The sequence below is a fragment of the Ptychodera flava genome, chromosome 13 (assembly GCF_041260155.1).
Source record: "Ptychodera flava strain L36383 chromosome 13, AS_Pfla_20210202, whole genome shotgun sequence".
NCBI classification, from domain to species: domain Eukaryota; kingdom Metazoa; phylum Hemichordata; class Enteropneusta; family Ptychoderidae; genus Ptychodera; species Ptychodera flava.
In genome coordinates this window covers 5,855,193-5,874,883 of record NC_091940.1, presented here as the reverse complement: position 1 = coordinate 5,874,883, position 19,691 = coordinate 5,855,193, and the positions used below count along the sequence as shown (strand labels likewise).

General features: G+C 36.1%; 1 protein-coding gene across 1 annotated transcript in view; it reads right to left on the bottom strand.

Moving 5' to 3' along the window:
• Nucleotides 1-19,067, bottom strand: part of LOC139147246 (sphingomyelin phosphodiesterase 3-like) — a 97,297-nt gene extending 78,230 nt beyond the window's left edge. Inside the window, exon 1 of the mRNA XM_070718271.1 lies at nt 17,458-19,067. Within this exon, the coding sequence (XP_070574372.1) occupies nt 17,458-18,804 (1,347 nt within the window). The 5' untranslated portion in view covers nt 18,805-19,067. The remainder of the gene's footprint in view (nt 1-17,457) is intronic.
• Between the last annotated feature and the right edge of the window lie 624 nt (nt 19,068-19,691).

Genomic DNA, 19,691 nt, shown 5'->3' with positions numbered 1-19,691 from the left:
AGAGAATAACTATTTTTGAGACATGCTGATGAAGAAGGGTGGAAATCTTTGATAGCTAGATGCAGTGGCCAGAAAAAAGTGGCTAAAATAAGCTGCAAAAATACACAATTGAAGATTTCATCATACTTTGAATGTATCACATAGGATCATCCCTAAGAACATGTCAACCAAAGCTATCTGATGAGTAGTTTTTGAGAATAAATTTTTTGACCAAAAATGGCAACAATTGCCTCCAAAAGTAAAAATTGCAGATTTCATCATAATTTCAAAAGATCAAATTAGTTCATCTGTAGAAACCTGTATACCAAATTTCAAAGCTGTTAGACCAGTACTTTTTGAGAAACGCATTTTTTGACCAAAAATAGGAAAAATTGCCCCAAAAATTCAAAATTGCAGATTTCATCATTATTTCAATAAATATCATTTAGTTCATCTATGGAAACCTGTATACCAAATTTCAAAGCTATCAGATGAGTAGTTTTGAATATACACATTTTTTGACCAAAAATGGCAAAAATTGCCCCAAGAACACAAAATTACAGATATCATCAGAAATTCAATATATATTACTTAGCTCATCTGTAAAAACCTGTATATCAAATTTGAAAGCTATCAGACCAGTACTTTTTGAGAAACACGTTTTGACCAAAAATGGCAAAAATTGCCCCAAAATTACAAAATTGCAGATTTCATCATAATTTCAATAATTATCATTTAGTTCATCTGTAGGAACCTGTACACCAAATTTCAAAGCTATCGGATGAGTAGTTTTGGAAATACACATTTTTTTGACCAAAACTGGAAAAATTGCCCCCAAATTACAAAATTGTAGATTTCATCATAATTTCAATAACTATCATTTAGTTAATCTGTAGGAACCTGTATACCAAATTTCAAAGCTATCGGATGAGTAGTTTTGGAAATACACATTTTTTGACCAAAAATGGCAAAAATTGCCCCAAAAATACAAAATTACAGATTCATCAGAAATTCAATACATATTACTTAGTTCATCGATAGAAACCTGTATACCAAATTTCAAAACTATCAGACCAGTACTTTTTGAGAAATAAATTTTTTGACCAAAAATGGCAAAAATTGCCTTAAAAATGCAAATTTGCATATTTCTGCACAATTTGAACAAATCTGAAATAGATCATCCCTAGGGACCTATGTACCAAATATCAAAGCTATCTGACTGGCAGTTTTGAAGAAGAAGATTTTTAAAGATTTTTTTACCAGAAATGACAAAAATTGCCTTAAAAATACAAATATGCAAATTTCGCCACGATTTGAACAAATCTGACTGAAGGCACCCTAAGCAAACTGCATATCAAATTTCAAAGCAATCGGACAAGCGGTTTCAGAGAAGAAGATTTTTTTACCAAAAACACCAAAAAATGACCCAAAAATACAAATATGCAAATTTCACCACGATTTGAACAAACTGAAGTGAGGTCACCTTAAGTGAACTGCATATAAAATTTCAAAGCAATTGGACTTGTGGTTTCAGAGGAGAAGGCAATTGTTGACGGACGACGACGGACGACGGACGACGACGACGACGGACGACGACGGACGACGACGGAAAATCAACCTATTTGATAAGCTCCGCGTCGCTGACAGCGGAGCTAAAAATACAGTTTCTCATAATAGTATTTTACATCCACACAACAAATATCAAATCTGCAAGTACTGCGGTTCTCAAGATATTTGAGTGGACGGACGTCCTCACAAACGGATATACATACATACATACACACATGCATACAGACTGATGACGGACGCCGGACGGATACCCATCCCAATAGCTTCTATAGACTATAGTCTATAGTAGCTAAAAATTGAAAAATCAACATTTCATCTAGTTTTGTTTGATTGTGATTTTTCTCCCAATTCTGTTGATATCACGACGACTTGACAATCATGCTACATTGCAGCCAGACAGTCACGATATTGACCTGCAGGTATATCTATGTGGGTGTGAAATCTTACATGAAGATCTACTCACGCATTTCTCTGGAATGAGATCAAGATAGAACAGACATACACCTCTTGGTAAGCAAAACAACAGATAACTGCCTCCAGGCGAAGTAAAATCACAAAACCTACACATAAAGGATCTAGCAAGGTTTAAATTTTCTATCTGCTTGATGACATTGCAGCTGCTTTTCAGATTCTACTCTATTAAAATCTTTAATACTGAGGCCAAGAAAACACACAGTAGCGTCAATGACACTTTGCTCACATTTGGTTAGATGTGAGGGTATTTACAATATTCAATAGCTTTTATGGGTCTTTGATGTAATAAATCACTATATGCATTTGAACACATTTTGATGGCCCGTCCATCAAATATCAAGGCCAAGTATTAATGATTGGTAACTGTTTCCAATGGACACACACATACATTATGTAGCCTGGTACATCAACATTAGTGATACAATCTACCATACCAAAGTAAAGATGTCCTCTGTACATGGAATTAATGTAAACAATATTTTGTAATTCATCAAGCAGTAACATTTAAGAATTTACGAAAAAACTTATTTCATGGGCTTGGAGGTCTTGGTTGTGTTTTTATACAAATCATCACCAACATGTAAAATTCTGACTTGCAGTTACTGAGATTTTCATCAAATTTACATTTATGTCACTCATTCATAGTCATACTCTTGGTCAATGAGTACTTTATTTGAACAAATTTCAGTTTACAATTGAGCATGCATCTACACACCAAATACAAACTTAAGGTGAAACAAAAATACAAATATGAAAATTTCACCACAATATGAACAAACCTGACAAAGGTTAACCCTAGGATAATGCTTACCAAGTTTTACAACAATTTGATAGATGAATTTACAGAAGATCTTTTGATCAAAAATGGGAAAAATTGCCCCAAAAATACAATTATGAAAATTTCACTACAATTTTAATAAATCTAACTAAAGTCACCTTAAGATACCAGGATACCAAGTTTCAACCAAATTAGCCTGTGATAACAGAACTATAGCAATTTGCAGGATTTTGTCTTTTTTAACTTCATTTACATATTTTTGACACTGACATGTTCATTTGAACAAATTCACATCTCCACCCCTGGGTGCAACAGTACACTAAATACTTACAAGATGGTTTGTGCTGCAGCCTTGGAGTTTTTGATGTGGACAGACATACTTATATGCCGGTACATACAGAAGTACAGACGCCACCCACTTGCAACAAAAGCTCTCTTTGGTATACATATACCAAGTGTGAGCTAAAAATGATAGATATTTCTAATCCTGGCTCGTTTATGAAAATGAAGAAGTGATATGTTTTTTAAAATTTGGGGGTTTTTTTCTCACCTGATCAAACTACCTACACATGAACAAAACAGGAATGTGCATATGCTTTTGTAATTCTGACAAACGGCAAGATGATGACACTAAGTTCAAAACTGTACAGTGTGTAAATGTGATATTAATATTTCCTACTATAGGCAGCGCGCTACCATTTCTCGTATGTACATATTTTAAAGCTAATGTGAATAAAAGGGCTGATGTGGTTACTCTAGATCAACGCGCATGAGGATGAAAAACAAAAACCCTTCCTTCTTTGGCCTAATTGCATAAATCATTACTTTTCCAATATTTTTACTATTTAACACAAATTATCAGTTTGTAGTCAAAGGCCAAAAAGACCTTGCCTTGAATCCAAAAAAGGGTTACAAATACTGTTATTCACCATTTCAATTATACTTAGAACTTAATTTACAACTGGAAGCAAATGTACAAGTATACCGCCTGTACAGAATCACAACAGACTCTTGGGGTAAGTATTGCAGGCTGTCACTTCACTGCATATTTGGAGCATATCTAGCTAGTCGTAACAGCTGATATTAATATAACATCTGTGAATACTGCAGTGTAGACATACACCTTGTACCTGCCTTGTTTATAGAGTGGGAAAATTTGAAATAAAATTCAGTAGGTTTTTCCAACTTAATTCACATTGATGGAAAAGTATGCCATGAACACATGTTCCACTGTGTTTAAACAATAGTAATTTACATAGAAATTTATATATGAAGAAAGAAATGGCAATATTTCACAATTGCTCCTTTATATTAGTTATACTATAACCCATAAAATGAAAGATACAGCAATGAATAGGGCGCAATCAATTTCAAAGATTGTGAATTCTAAAATGGCCAATTTGTGATTTAGTCTTAGACTAGTACTGTGTACATATTAAAATCTTTTCTTCTAATCGAGCATGTGCAATCTTGTGTACATAAATATGTTATTACTTGTATTCACAAATGGCCCCTGTAATCAATGTTGACTACAATAAATTATTAACAATATTCTCAAACAACCTGTGCAATCATAAATTGGAACCCATAAATTACAGGACCTGGTACTTCTTTATTACAGTCTGTTTTAATGTATGATGGTTGAATTTATTTGGTGTAGGTATAATATTTATTCCCTGTCTCGCAGCCATTTTTACATATGCATGAGGCAAGGTTAAAGTAATATCCTAATTATTAGCATACATGAAGAAGAAAAACTATAAATCATCAAATTATCTTTGTTAATTTCTATGCAAAATCAGCAGAAAAATGACACTGCTTGATTGTCAATAATTTATCACTTTGAAAAACAGGAAATATTACTCCAATTACTGATTCGTCCATCATAATTATTCACTTGTTATAAAACCAACAAGCAATCTATTTTCGATCACTATGGTAAGTACAAATAGAAGAGAAAATTCTACAATTAACCTTGTCTGGAGAAAATTGGAAATCAAGCTCACGCACTGTCGTGCTGTTCTTTAGTATTTGTGAAGGGAAAGCCAAAACTGTAGATGCGGCACAGGCTGATGAATAATGAGAAAACAAAATCCAGGCATCTTATGCTAGTCATGTATGTAAAAGATGACACAAATGATGGATTCAGCCCCTATCATGATTAACGCATGAAAGCCAAAACTAGGCATACAATATCGATACATTCATCTTTCTAAACAGACACATGCAATCTCTTTTCAATTACTGTGTTCAAATACACACAAAAAGATTAAATTCTACAGTTAGCCTTGTCAACAGAAAATTACAACACAAGCTTGTTACCCAGCAGTTCACTAGTTATCAAGACAGAAATTCTGTATGGATACTGCACAGACTGATAAATGGTGAGTAAATAAAATCTGGGCATTTCGTGTGGCTAATGATGAAAATTTGGCCCCAATGTATTTAAGAATAAAAGCTCTAAAATTGGGCACAATATCAATATTTTCACTTTTCACTATCACATAATATAAAATGTAAGCAAACTTACTAAATTTATTTTTATCCTAAAACCAAACAGATGTCCTGCTTCTAGTGTAAATAAAACCATACTTCAGTCATGCATTACACATTTATAAAATTCTCAGGTACAACATGCATAGGAAAACAGCTATTTTGTACTTTATGCTTTAAACTCCTTTGAACAAAGAGATACAAACTGTGTGACTCTGCTGTTTGTTTAAGCATTTACTAAATCAACAGTATTCTAAGATTATTTATGTAATTTGCTTGCAAATGTTCTGCTCTGATACACTTTTAATGAAAGACTGTGAAGTCTTGCTCCAAGACTAAACATGCGCCATGGTACACTTAGGTAGTACTGCCTTCAAACTGCTTGACTTACAATTAAAATGCTCAAACTTCCCCAATGAAACTTTCAACCTTTGTCTTTCAAAATGGATAATAAAAATTAGGGATCACCGCACAAAGTTTAGTACATGAGAAACTGGCCTCTGTCCCTACTGGGAAAAAATAAAATTTTCAATTTTCGAAAAACTAAGACTGCGAACATTCTTCATATTCCAACAGCTTTAAAATGAGCCCCTAGGAGTGGTTGACAAGAAATGTAATGAAAAAATTTGAGAGTCCAATTATCAATCCCTGAGGCGCATTCTACCCTAAAGAACACTTCACAAATCATAGCCTTGTCTTTTCTGCAGCAGGTAATGTTTGAATCCAGGTACTTTTTGAATGTTTTACATAGCCTGCCCCATACCTTTGAATATTTATATCAGCTGATACTTTACAGAGAGGTACTGTTGCTTATAAATACATCTGGCGTTGCAGTCCAATCTTTCATTTGGAATCCTACGCTGGCGCTGAGGTGGAAACCAATTTATTAATGCAAAGCACAGCGACTGTGTAGAGTCTATGAATGACAAATGTCTATATTAATTCTACTGCCAAGCTCATACATGTACACAATCCATAGCATTTGCCTTGTGAACCTCAAGTCGTGATCGGCATTAATAAAGGTGGCATAATACATGTTTTTAACTCTTACACCGACTGGACAATAGAAAAAGACAGATACTGAATTCAACAAGTAGTAAATGCTTAAACTCCTACTATCAAATACTGATATCATGGAGAATATTAGTACTCACTAGTATACAATTTGAATGGCTAAATAGGATTTCCACAATCTTTCTATGTTTAGGCTTTTCCTTTAAACTATCTCAACCATCAATAAGAACCTCTAGCAGTATCTGCATGAAAGTTTACAACTCGACACTTTTGCCTGTATCTAGAATAAGTGACATCATTGGAGAAGGGATGGGGAGGTGGCTTGGAGCACAACCATATAGGGACACAATACAGTACTCCTATCATACCATACTGGTATACCCTTCATCGACTTCCCATTTTGCTTTGTTTTACGTTTAGTACAGAAAGCAATGAAATGTAAACAGTGACACAGTTTACATTTTAACTGCCCTTCTTCCCTGAAGCAAATTTGATACTTGCATGATGACTGAAAACCACAGGGACCAATTGCTGTAATATGGCAAACATCTATGGCTTCTGACTTTGTTGACTGATCACATTCATGAATGTTTGTGGTTTCTGAGAAGCCAAACAACATACAGCCGTAACAAATTCATTTGGTTCACAAAAGCCCAGAAAATTAATGCACATAGATCCTGTGGGAAAATTACCAGATAAATTAGCCGTTAAAATAGAGCTAAAGTAATAGAGCTAAAGTAATTGAATGTGGTATTGCAACAAATTTAACAGAAAGTCAAATTTAAAAAATCATTATTGTCATACAATTTGATACATTAGCAATTTGAATGCAACTCTATTGTTTTCAATGTGATTGCCTCTACACATAGCCAAATTGGCAAAAATAGAAATTCAGAAAAAGAATTTATAATTTTTTTCTAGCCTAATTGGTTTGTCATTTTATGTACTGAACAGAGGTATGGTAAAAGAACATGTCAAGTTCTGATGAAGTCATAGAAAATATGAAAATAGATATTCTTTGGCAACAATTCCTATACCAAGTCAGATTTAAAATCAGTTCCATGTATACATCAATTTTTCCTATTTATTCAATACACCTAGTTGAAAATGTTGTTGAAAAGTTGTTGAGATTGTACTTACAGATATTTGTGAGATACAATTAAGCTTTTGGTTATTTAATTTAACAACAACAATTATAGTGAAAGAATAATTTTCAGTAACTGAAAAAATATCAAACATTGCAACTACTTATATCTTTGAATCAAAAACTTCATCTGCGACAGTTATTTTGTTTCATCATAGGGTGAATCAATTCATTGAAAATATTGCTCACTTGTTTCTCTCCAGTGACATTTACTCACTACACATTGTCATCAAATAACTGGGTATGATTCATAATATATTCATTCACCATCCCTGTTGCTTTGCTTGAAAAATCCAGGGAACAACACAAATTTGGTTTGGCCATATGCGGTATTTTCTCAAAATCTGCCAACTTTTTGAAATTATTTATAGACATACCAGCAAAATTAGCAAATCTTTTACCACTTTATATGATTTCATGAATTTTCCATACTGACTCACTGTTCCATTTCTTTATGGAAACATACATTAAAGGGATGCAGTCGTTGGAACTGTGCTCAAAGGTCATATGGGACCCATACGACCAATGTGAATACTGTATCCAAGATACAATGGTGATTGATGCAAGTTAAAACATGTCTGTTATAATCTACATCGTATAATTTAAATGTTGCAGCTATGATAATGAGGTACATCTAGATACCGTGCACGAAATACTATGTTTGTGAACAAGAAACTCGCACAGGCACAGTTCCAACGACGGTTTCCCTTCAAGGGGACACATCAGCATTCAACGAAGTGTCTCAAAACAAGCCATTTAATTAAGCCAAAACAAAAATGCTCCTATATAAACATCAGTACAATTATCATCCACAATTTATGTGAATCCTATTACTATTTGCCTTTACATTTTCATAAATCATAGTTTTTTCCTTTCACTCTTTCCATTTATGACTATAATTTTTGTAAAAAAGTTTTGATAATTTCCTGCTTGCTAATCTGTCATATTTGATATGTTTTCATATCCATATACATCTGAGCACTTTGTCCATGTTGATTGTAAATTCATCAAAGCTTAATTTCACAAAACTCTATACACGACAATAGCCTGATCTGATCACTGACAATACTAGAAGTAGCTCTTACAAGATTAATTTGGATGCGTCACATGTGTGTTCGTGACATTTGTCAGCATATGCCTGCTGCAGCACTGCAAACATCACAGTATAGCCTTGGAGGCAGCATGATAGAGTTGTTATGGTTGGAAGGATCAATTAGTGAGAGTATCAAGAGAATTGGCATGGCGACGGTGTGTCTGCTACATCAATACAAGAAACTGTATCACTTCACGTAAGTTGACAAAGTCATAACTGAGAGTTATCTTGATCTTTAAGTGTTCTTTTATTCAAAAAATGAAAGTTTTCCTTGGACATGCAACTTTTAGTAAACAATTCTTTTCGTAATATTTTGTCCAGCTGTTATTATAATAATTTCTGTGGATGTGTTTTGTTAGGCTCTTGTAACTCCTCTAGTTGTTAAAGTCGTCCCGCGATACAATAAATTCATTCATTCATTCATAAGAAATTTCATGGGGTAGAAATCTCATGTTCAATTTTCAAGACATAAGGATAAGTATATTATGCAATCTTTCACCAAGAAAAGTCTGATTATCCTGTCCCTTTTTGCACCTTGGAAAATGGAGCCTAAGTTTGCAATATATATTTACATAGATCAGGGCTCGAAATACTTTTTTTCAACCACCTGTCCACTGGACAAGTCAAAATAAAAAGTACCTGTCCCAGTGAGAAAAGTACCTGTCCAAAATGGTATAATTTATTCTAAGAAACTATACTAGTTTCAATTCAATTCAATAAACTCATGCCTGTATCATATGCAAACTGGCGAAACAGCGGTGTCAAGATAGCTCTAAGAAATTTGAGACATGACCTTAGATAAATCAATATGGCTGCCTCCTGTAAACAGTGATTAGATATTATCGAATTTTCTTTTACTTTTTTCTCAGGATTTTGCGTTAACGGAAACGCTGTTACAGCACAGGGAATTGAGTAATCTTCTTGTTGTTGTTGTTGTTGTTGTTGTTGTTGATGGTGATGATGATGATGATGATGATGATGTTGTAGATAATAAAAAATATTAAAAAACAATGTGTCATTCCTTGCTTTTGTTTGTCGATGTTGTAGATAATTGTAAAAGAAAACCGTAATCGTGACCAAAAAACGACGTAGGTCGCCCAATGTCACTCATGTCCGGACAGGAGTGACGTTGGGCGACCTACGTCGTTTTTTGGTCCGATTACGGTTTTCTTTTACAATTATCTACAACATCGACAAACAAAAGCAAGGAATGACACATTGTTTTTTAATATTTTTTATTATCTACAACATCATCATCATCATCATCATCACCATCAACAACAACAACAACAACAACAAGATTACTCAATTCCCTGTGCTGTAACAGCGTTTCCGTTAACGCAAAATCCTGCGTATTTTACGTAAAATAGTCTGGATACGCAAAAAAAATCATGACTGCGTAAACTAATTAATACGCCTTGAGAAATGCCGCCCCATGACACGGACGTACTTGGCTCACACTACATTGCCTCAACGTGGTTCAATGCAGGACAAAAATTGAACATATGCACCTGCTTGATATTGCAACATTTTAGACTTGAGCGGACGGCAACTCTTTATGAAACCTTATATTTCATCATCACAAAGCATCATGTCAATCAGTTCTGTATAGACAATGACACTATACAGATGCAAAAAATTCGAGAATCCATCGAGTCTACGTTATTGGTAACACAATACAGTTAATCATGGTCATTAGGTCGCATGTTATTTGGAAAGTGTTTACGGGTGACGATTTACACTCTGTAGGGTTGCATCTTGAGAGCTCCCGCTGGATTTGGATCATTATCTGCTTTTTGTTGGCCCTTTGAAAACACTAATTTCACTGTCAGAAAGTATTTTCTTTGAAACTTTGAACATGAAGTCATTAGGCTGCTCAACGATCATATACGAGACATGCATCACGGCATTGCAAGCGTTCAGCTACTATACCTTGAAGCCCCCCACGTTATTGTTTTTTGTTAATAGAGCATGCGCATTAAAGGAAACCCCCAAGTTCGACAGAAAAGACTGCCCAACTCACTTCAGATACCGATTCTCACCGACACCGTACGAGTTGTTGATACATTTTACGCAAATAAGAACCAAGTTGCGTAAAATCGTACGCAAGTTTCGAAATTGTAACGGAAACGCTGTTATATAAATTTAAACTTATGAATATTTGCTGTAGTCAATAGGTTGAAATACTGGTTGCAGGCTGAAAAACCTACCTGTCCACTTGGACAAGTACTTTTCAAAACTACTTGTCCCAGGCCAAATTTCACTTGTCCGGGACAGGCAGACAGGTAATATTTCGAGCACTGATGACACTATACAGATGCAAAATATTCGAGAATCCATCGAGTCTACGTTATTGGTAACACAATACAGTTAATCATGGTCATTAGGTCGCATGTTATTTGGAAAGTGTTTACGGGTGACGATTTACACTCTGTAGGGTTGCATCTTGAGAGCTCCCGCTGGATTTGGATCATTATCTGCTTTTTGTTGGCCCTTTGAAAACACTAATTTCACTGTCAGAAAGTATTTTCTTTGAAACTTTGAACATGAAGTCATTAGGCTGCTCAACGATCATATACGAGACATGCATCATGGCATTGCAAGCGTTCAGCTACTATACCTTGAAGCCCCCCACGTTATTGTTTTTTGTTAATAGAGCATGCGCATTAAAGGAAACCCCCAAGTTCGACAGAAAAGACTGCCCAACTCACTTCAGATACCGATTCTCACCGACACCGTACGAGTTGTTGATACATTTTACGCAAATAAGAACCAAGTTGCGTAAAATCGTACGCAAGTTTCGAAATTGTAACGGAAACGCTGTTATATAAATTTAAACTTATGAATATTTGCTGTAGTCAATAGGTTGAAATACTGGTTGCAGGCTGAAAAACCTACCTGTCCACTTGGACAAGTACTTTTCAAAACTACTTGTCCCAGGCCAAATTTCACTTGTCCGGGACAGGCAGACAGGTAATATTTCGAGCCCTGTAGATCTGCTTTTTTTGGCATGCAGACAACTTTTTGTTATGTCTCCGAAAGTTGTATTTGAAGCAAAACATGAGGCGTGTTGAGAGTACATCAGATGAAGAAACTACGGTACCTAGAACCACAGTCCATCCACACACAGGGGACTGTGCTAGAACACACAAGTACTTTAATACTTCAGTGTTCAATTACGTGACATGGTTAGCTTTAAGGTATGCATGCTCCCTTTGTTAGATTTTCTATTTTACAGTGTAAGATGATAAATAATCTTATCACATTCTGTGCTGTGGCGCATGAAATTGGCAAGGCTAATGAGACACCAAGGATATTGCTATTCATTCCAAGTTATGTACCTCAGAGACCTGCTGTCTAGACAACATTCTCTCTCCTTTTTCTTGAGAAAATGATGGTGGCAGTGAAAAATTGGTCTTTAGTCAAGTAGTTGGAGGTCAGGTTGGAAGAGTTACATGCCCTTTCAATACAGATCTGCAGAAGTACAGGACAATAAGATAATGAAAGCTCTTTGAAGATATCCGCACAGTAGTGAGTGATGAGAATATGCTCTTTCAACACAATTCTTGACAAATTGTATGGAATTAGATCACTGCAATTAAGACCCATTAGTGGGTCATTGAAAGACTTTATCAGTGATATTTAAGGTAAAGGGCGACGAATTCGGACGCGCACACGCTTTAGAACATTTCTGCGCAGATTTAACTCCAGGCTGCCGCAAATGGGTGATTTTGTAGCGCATGTATTTAACATCACCTGTCATTGTTAAAATTGCGCTTTTACCTAATTTTTTGACCCAGTCTCTTAGAAATGCATGTGACCTATAACCTTGTCATATTTTGACCCCCTAGGAAGCTGGTTTTTATTCAATATGAGCGCAAAATTAACATTTCTCTCCCATTTACATGGCGCATATTAGCCATTCACCTGGAGATATTGTAAAAAGTAGCGTGGTGACACCCTTTTATTAAAAGTGTAAACTAAAAGGTATTATGTCAGGATTTTATTCGCCAAGTTTGGTGAAAATGACACCATTCAAAGCGACAGGAAGAAAGTTCGAAAATTATGTAGTGATATAATTTCGATATCGTCATTTTGTAATCGATACTTATGTTAAAATTTCTTTACAAACATCATGAAAACTATACATTCGATAGATATGGATCTTAATTCTTGGTATTTATTAAAATAAACTCATTTGCTAAGCGTTTTATACTTGCTTTCTTTTGTTTAAGTGAATTATATCATTTTTATTTATTTCTAACGACGCCATTTTAACGTACGTTTCCATGGAAACGAGCATGGTGACCCCCATTTTTTATTTCATTTTTGGACTTGCACAACTTCCAAGAATATTTGTGCAAAGTTTCAAGAAAATGACACCACAACCTAATTTTGACGTAATTCGTAGTACTTCACCTTAAGATCCTCATGTGCATTGGACAAAATACATGGTTACATACAGTATGCTCATTAAATGATGATTGAGGCACAGCACAATAAAATCCCTAAACAATTGATAGTACATATTTTGATAAAATATTGCAGAAAGTGGTCAAGAGAGAACAGATTACACCGGTAGGTGAAAGAGAACGGATAGTATTAAACATCTATCATCTGAACAACCGAATTTGCATATGCTAAAAAAGCTGTACAGAATGTGTGTTCTGTGACACTGACTATTTCAGGGTGCCCTATGTGCAGTGCATTCTTGGGGCAATGTGCATCACGTTTGGACAGACTTTCAAAGGACTCATTAGATAATAGATTAAACCCGGAATTCGAACGGACCACAGTACAAACAAAACAATGTGCACAAACTCACACAGAAATATGTATACTTCCATACATTTTTGTACACATATGTTTGTTTATACTGGTATCACATGATCCAGAGTTGCAACAAGGAATTTTAAACCAGGGGACACTCTGTCCGACTACTATTTATTTTGGGGGACATTTTGCACATGTTGGGGACAACATGCGTCAGTAGTTAATCAGATTTTGTATTATTTTGCAACAAATTAGTTTCACAAAACAAAATTTAAGATTCTGGGATTGCTTCACTATGCTTGAATTTCAGGCAAGTAATTGTAGCAGCTGGTATTGGATATCTGCCACCTATCAGAGAGCTCAGTGGGACTGAGCAAGTTATAATATCAAGTGCTGCTTCAGTGTTTTAATTACTTATAATCACAGCCCCAAAAGTATGGATATATAGGCCTCGAAATAATCATGCAAAACAAAGGTCATTATCATTATCAGATATTACTTGCAGACTACATCTGACACAGTCAACTTGTGAGTGTGCCCGCAGTGACCGACAGGATGCGAGAATACGGGACAACAGATTCGAATTGGGGGACATTGTCACAAGGGTGCGTCCTGGCTGCAACACTGGTGATCTTTTTGGTGTACTGAATCTGTGGAACACAGCTATTCGTTTTTCTTCTGGAGTAGAACCATTGTTAGAATATGTCTGGCACTCTGTATGTGTAGCTGCATGCATTCATCACATCACAAAACACCACAAAAACATAAAAAGAGCAAAGTCTTAGCATATTCACTTTCTCAGAGTTCATTATCACATATATTACAGCAACAATGCAGAAGTCAAACATGAACACAATTGTGAGATTTCATGATCCTGGGTGTTTCATTTGACTGTTTCTGCTATGGAATTTCAGTCACCGGTTGTTTCTCTCACCATGGCATCATGTTCTATATTTTTTGTATTTTAACTAGGCGGGCCACTGTAATGGAAAAAATGATCTCCATTTATTAGCAATTCTGCTTGTATCCTGCACTTTCCAGCTTTCATCTTGGGAGCTGGATAATAGGAATGGAGTTCTTTATAGAAATGTTAGTAGTTTGTTTATCATGACTGCATTCACATATTTATCACTGAATTAAGGCCCATGATGGAACCTTGTTGCTTTTCTCTGCTTACTGTGATAAACTAATCATTCACCTTCAAATACAAACATGAGGAAAACTATAATATATACAATACAATATGTATGTTTTGTACATATTGTTTTGTATATATTGTGTTCTTGTACTGGTATATATGCCTGTAAGATATATCTATATATCTGTATATATTTATATCTATCTACAGTTATTTATTTATTTATTTTTTTATTTATTTATTTATTTATTTACAAAATCATGGCTAGCCCCTACAGAACAAGTTCATATACTTTACTATAACTGAATTATATTATAGAAGGGATCAAAATCAGAAGTGCATTGTTTTTTTGAACAGAAACTTCTCCTTTTAAGTAGTCTTCACTCCAGCAGAGGATTTACACTCCGTTACCATGGCTACAGTCAGTGAAGTGATGATTCAGAAAAAGCCTGGAGCTGTCGATGTTTGGATGAAAGAGAAGTTTTCTCATTGGCTAACTGAATTAACCAATTTCATGGAAACTGTGCCTGGATGTCAGAGAGATGGCATCATTATCAGAAAGACTGCTGGTTTTATTTTTTGGGAGGACTGTATAACTTCGTGAGACTTACGAATCGTCTTTTCACACTGGGCAAATGGTCACTTTCAATCGGGCATGTTTACATTACAAAAATTGCACAATCAAGTGAACACAAAAATTCAACTATTATATTATTTCACGAATCCAATAAATTTAATAAGTAATACTTATACCGACCATCAACAGTTTTATCTCTAAATGAATAGCTTTTACTTTCAACGTACCTTTTTCGGCAGCAAAGAATGTAAACAATTCACATAGGTTAAAATAGCACAGGATATTACTCCTATGCAAAATTTTATACATTTCTTTTCTAATCATATAATGAAATTATTAGGGGGCACATCAATGCCCATTATCATTTATGATGCTATGTTGTAATATCCCGTGTAAAATGTCATGTCAAGGCAGAGTCACTCCATCACAGTGCACATGATGAACACCCATTGAAATTCATTTGTGGTTCCCTCAATCAGGAAAATGCTAGGTACAGAATAAATCAATATGTGCAACCTAAGTACATACCGTGTTCACCTCATTTTTTCCTCTCCGATGATGACACATACTACAGACTGACAGACAAGAAGTTTTAACCAATACTTTCAGTAACAGTCAAGTTTTATAAACAATCAAACTGACTTCAATTTTAGCTTCCACCTCTATGTGCACATAGCCACCTGAAGTAATTTTGGTACACATTACAAACTGTCGACCCTGACGGGACAAGTCAATTGAATGCTCTTCTTAGCGCTGACCTCAACCCAACCAAGTAATGACATTTGACAGTCTACTTCCTGCAGGGTCCACTGTTTCTTGATGCTAATTTGCAGGTATACTGAAAGTATTTTGCTTACATGTACTGATATGCTGCTATGCAACATGTATACCCCCACATAGAAATGAGTAAGCAGTAAAGAGTAGGTCCAAAGATTAACTCCAGAGACTGGCGAAATCTTACATATATCATTTCGTCAGAATGAAATGAATGCACGTTTACAGATAGATATTCAAGTTCAGAAAAATCATGGCTACTATTCGGAAACAAGGTAACCTTGCTGGACTACCCGAAACTGAAAGACTGTAAATTCCGCTATTACAGTATAATTTATAGTCTTTCATATCAAACCTCACAAATCTTAAGGGACTCACTCAGCAAAACTGTGTGGTTCATTATCAAGACCGCAATTTCCAAAACAGATTTATGACTTTAGATTCATATTACACATGCACGTTATAGATTACAGCCTATACAGGAAAAAGACACAAATTCATGGCTTGATTACATATGTTCATATCAAAATGTTTTTATAGCCTTCAAAATGCAAGATTTATCAGACTTTGAGTTCTATGTATAGATGAAAATTTATGTCCCTTCATTTGTTGTACATCCCAGCGAACAACTCTTTAAATATAAACTGGCAATGTGCACTAGACGTGCAATAAATCATAACAAAATTGTTCATGTAATTTGAATGGTATATCAAGTCATATAGGCGTCCCAATTTTTTTTCCAAATATTGAACTATACGCATCACATTCAGGGAAGTAGTCTACACTACTCCTGCCTAGGGTTGTTCAAACCTCATAAAAGTGTTTTGCTCATGCTTCACTCACAACATCCATCGTCGCATATTGTTGATGAAAAAGTTATTTTTCAATATGCTTATTTCTTATGTATATGAGAACTGAAGTTTTCAAAATAATTCTTGTTTAAAACTGGAATTATCTGATGGAAACTTGTCAATATTTTATGAGTGTGGCAGGCTATTCTTTGATCATTCAAGAAAAAGTAAAAAAGTTTAAGACTTCATTTTTTATAAAATCTGGGCAAGTTTCGGGCCGACTCGCAGCGATTTCGAAGCTGTTATCCAATTGGTTGGCAGAATCGTACCGTTATAATGAAATAATACAAATAAACTCCTCAAGTTGCTGTGAATAGTGGCAATCGACCAATCAGATATAACCTTGCAAACACGCTGCGAGTCAGTCGCAAGTTTCACTATACGTTTACATAGCGCTGATCGCAAATTACATCATTTTCCTTTCATTAATATGCAAAAAATAAATAATTGTCCACATTCTCTGCAAGAACGACACAAATCAAATCTGCTACTAGTGTTACAATGAATGGATACTGAAGGTCAGACTAATTCATGGCTGAGACTACAAGCTGCAACAGCAGCTGTACATGCGCGGATGCATCAACAAAATTTGTCCGAATTTCAAGTAGTAGTGCCCTAAGTCGCACGCTCGCAGCTATATTTAGTAACAAACCTGAAACCCCGATCAGAGATATTATAAAGAAAACGTTTTTCTTTTTATAATTTGAGATTGACTCTACATGTGTTTTTCCCTATTGTTGTAAGTATAAATTCCATTTTTGTGCAAGAAATGGTAGTATAGATTAACTTCACAGCCTTACCTTTGCCATCAGTAATCCTTTACAAATCAGTTTATCTTCTCTGGCAGATTCTTGAAAGAACTTGAAATCTGCATCAAGTATTGGATATCTGCTGGCTATCACAAGGCCACTGTTAAACATGAAGAGGTTGCTGTCCCATGAATTGATACCAACATCGTAAATAATGTGGCTGAACCAAGGATGGATCTTTTTTATCAATGTCTTTGCAGCATGAGGTTCATAAACTTCCTCAAAGCACATGAAGTCAATCTGTGGGGGGAAATTTATCTCAATTGAGTGGTTGAAGTTTGTCAGTGCCTCGTTGAATGTCCTGCTATCCTCTTTGATGATTGTTGGTGAAAAATCCCCATAGCTTGGTTCCTCACTGAGGCTCAAGCCACATGCGTGTAGTGAAATACTGGGGTTTGAATCCACAGGTGCTGACTCTGATCCCGGATACTCTGAATGGGTTGTTGACCGGGATCCATTATGCACTATTCCCTCCTTTACACTGGATGCACTCTGGGAAGTCCGCATGTTTAGGCTCTCTTGCACATAGGCACATTCTTGAGAGGTGTCCGAGTAAATACTGTCATAAGTCTGGCTTTTGCCAATGGCATCACCATTACATCCCACAATATTGCAAGCTCTCCCATTGGCAGGAGATGCACAATTCTGTCCGGTTACATGATTGCTATAAACACCCGCAGGCACTTGCATATCTTCATTTTCCGGACTCTGTATACCGTTAGTGAAGCCCTTCATAATCTGTGTTTCCGTGTTCGCTAATACAACCTCAGAATATTGATAATGGTTCTGCATATTCGTAAACGAAGAACTGTTCCGCACGATTTCATTATCTGAGGGGGACTCAACGAAAATTTTTGGTTTTGGTCTCAGTTGTGAATTGGCCAGTCTGTGACCAATTTCTTTGGCCCGCCAATCGGTACACTCTAAATTATTGATGCGAGCTATTGCTTCAGGTAAGAGTCCCAAATTTGCTGTGCCGATACGAAAAGACCTCTTTGAAGAAACGTTCGTCCAATCTTCTAGAATATGATGTGATTCAAAGTAAGAGTAAATATAGGGGTGTCGATAGCGCTGCATTATGATCCACGCGCAAAATCCCAACAAGGCTGTCGGTGTGAAAATCATAAAGATGACGAGGTACGTCGGGATGAGAATGACCAAATACACAAACCTTTCGTAGCACGGATCCTCGTCTCGATTTGCCACTTCGTCGGTTGTCGACACGCAGCACGAGATCAATCTATTCAATGACCAGTAACACGGGTAGATCAGAAACCACGAAAGACGATAGAGAATATTTACGCACCGATTATCGAAAGCGGCTTCGTAAAGAGCCATTTCGAGTTCGTCGCGTGCGAGCGTTTTCCTCCTGAACTTGAGTGATCGATAGACGGTCTCCCCTGGCCCTGTCGACAATCAGTATACTGAGTCAGTGATGGTTTGCGAGCCTGCACAGAAGAAGAGGAGCGCAACAGCATTCAGTCGTTACTCTACTCAACTGTAAATCCCGGTCGAAGACGATGCAACAATATTTGACTCTTTGAGGAGATATCAGAGGCAGTTTCCTGAGACCAGCACTTGACTTACTTCCGACGAATACCCACTGTCGCTTATTGCTGTAGTGCGCATTGCGCCGCGATGTTGAGTTCCCGCTTTCCGTCTGACTCACCGCCCGTTCAGCCAGTGTCTACAGACTGTTATGAAAACGGCAGACGACAAAACCTATTCACGCTGTGCGATGTTTACCGTCACTCACCGAGGAGAAGCAACATACACATTTCGATAGCTATAGCATTAAAATACTAGAAAATCCATACGCGATAAACATGTGCTAGTACTCACGGAATCATTGTAAGGAAAGCCAAGGTGCGGAACGGAAAACAAGTTATCGTGATTATTATGATGATGAATCCGATGAATGAATGAGTACGAGTACACCGTTCCCACGTCCAATAGGGCCGTTCAGAGTTTACGTCACTGTTCTCTCATTAATATGCAAAAATAAATATTTGTCCGCATTTTTAGATTACGCTTTTGAAAATTACGCATGCAAGAACGACGAAAATACATCTCAGGGGGCGACTGCTAGTGTAACAGTGAATACTAAAAAACATATTCACGACTCACAGTACAAGCTGCCAAAACAGCCACGCATGCAACATTGATAAAATTTGTCCGCATTTCAAGCTGCGTGTCCGATGTCGCGCGCGTACAGCTATATTTAG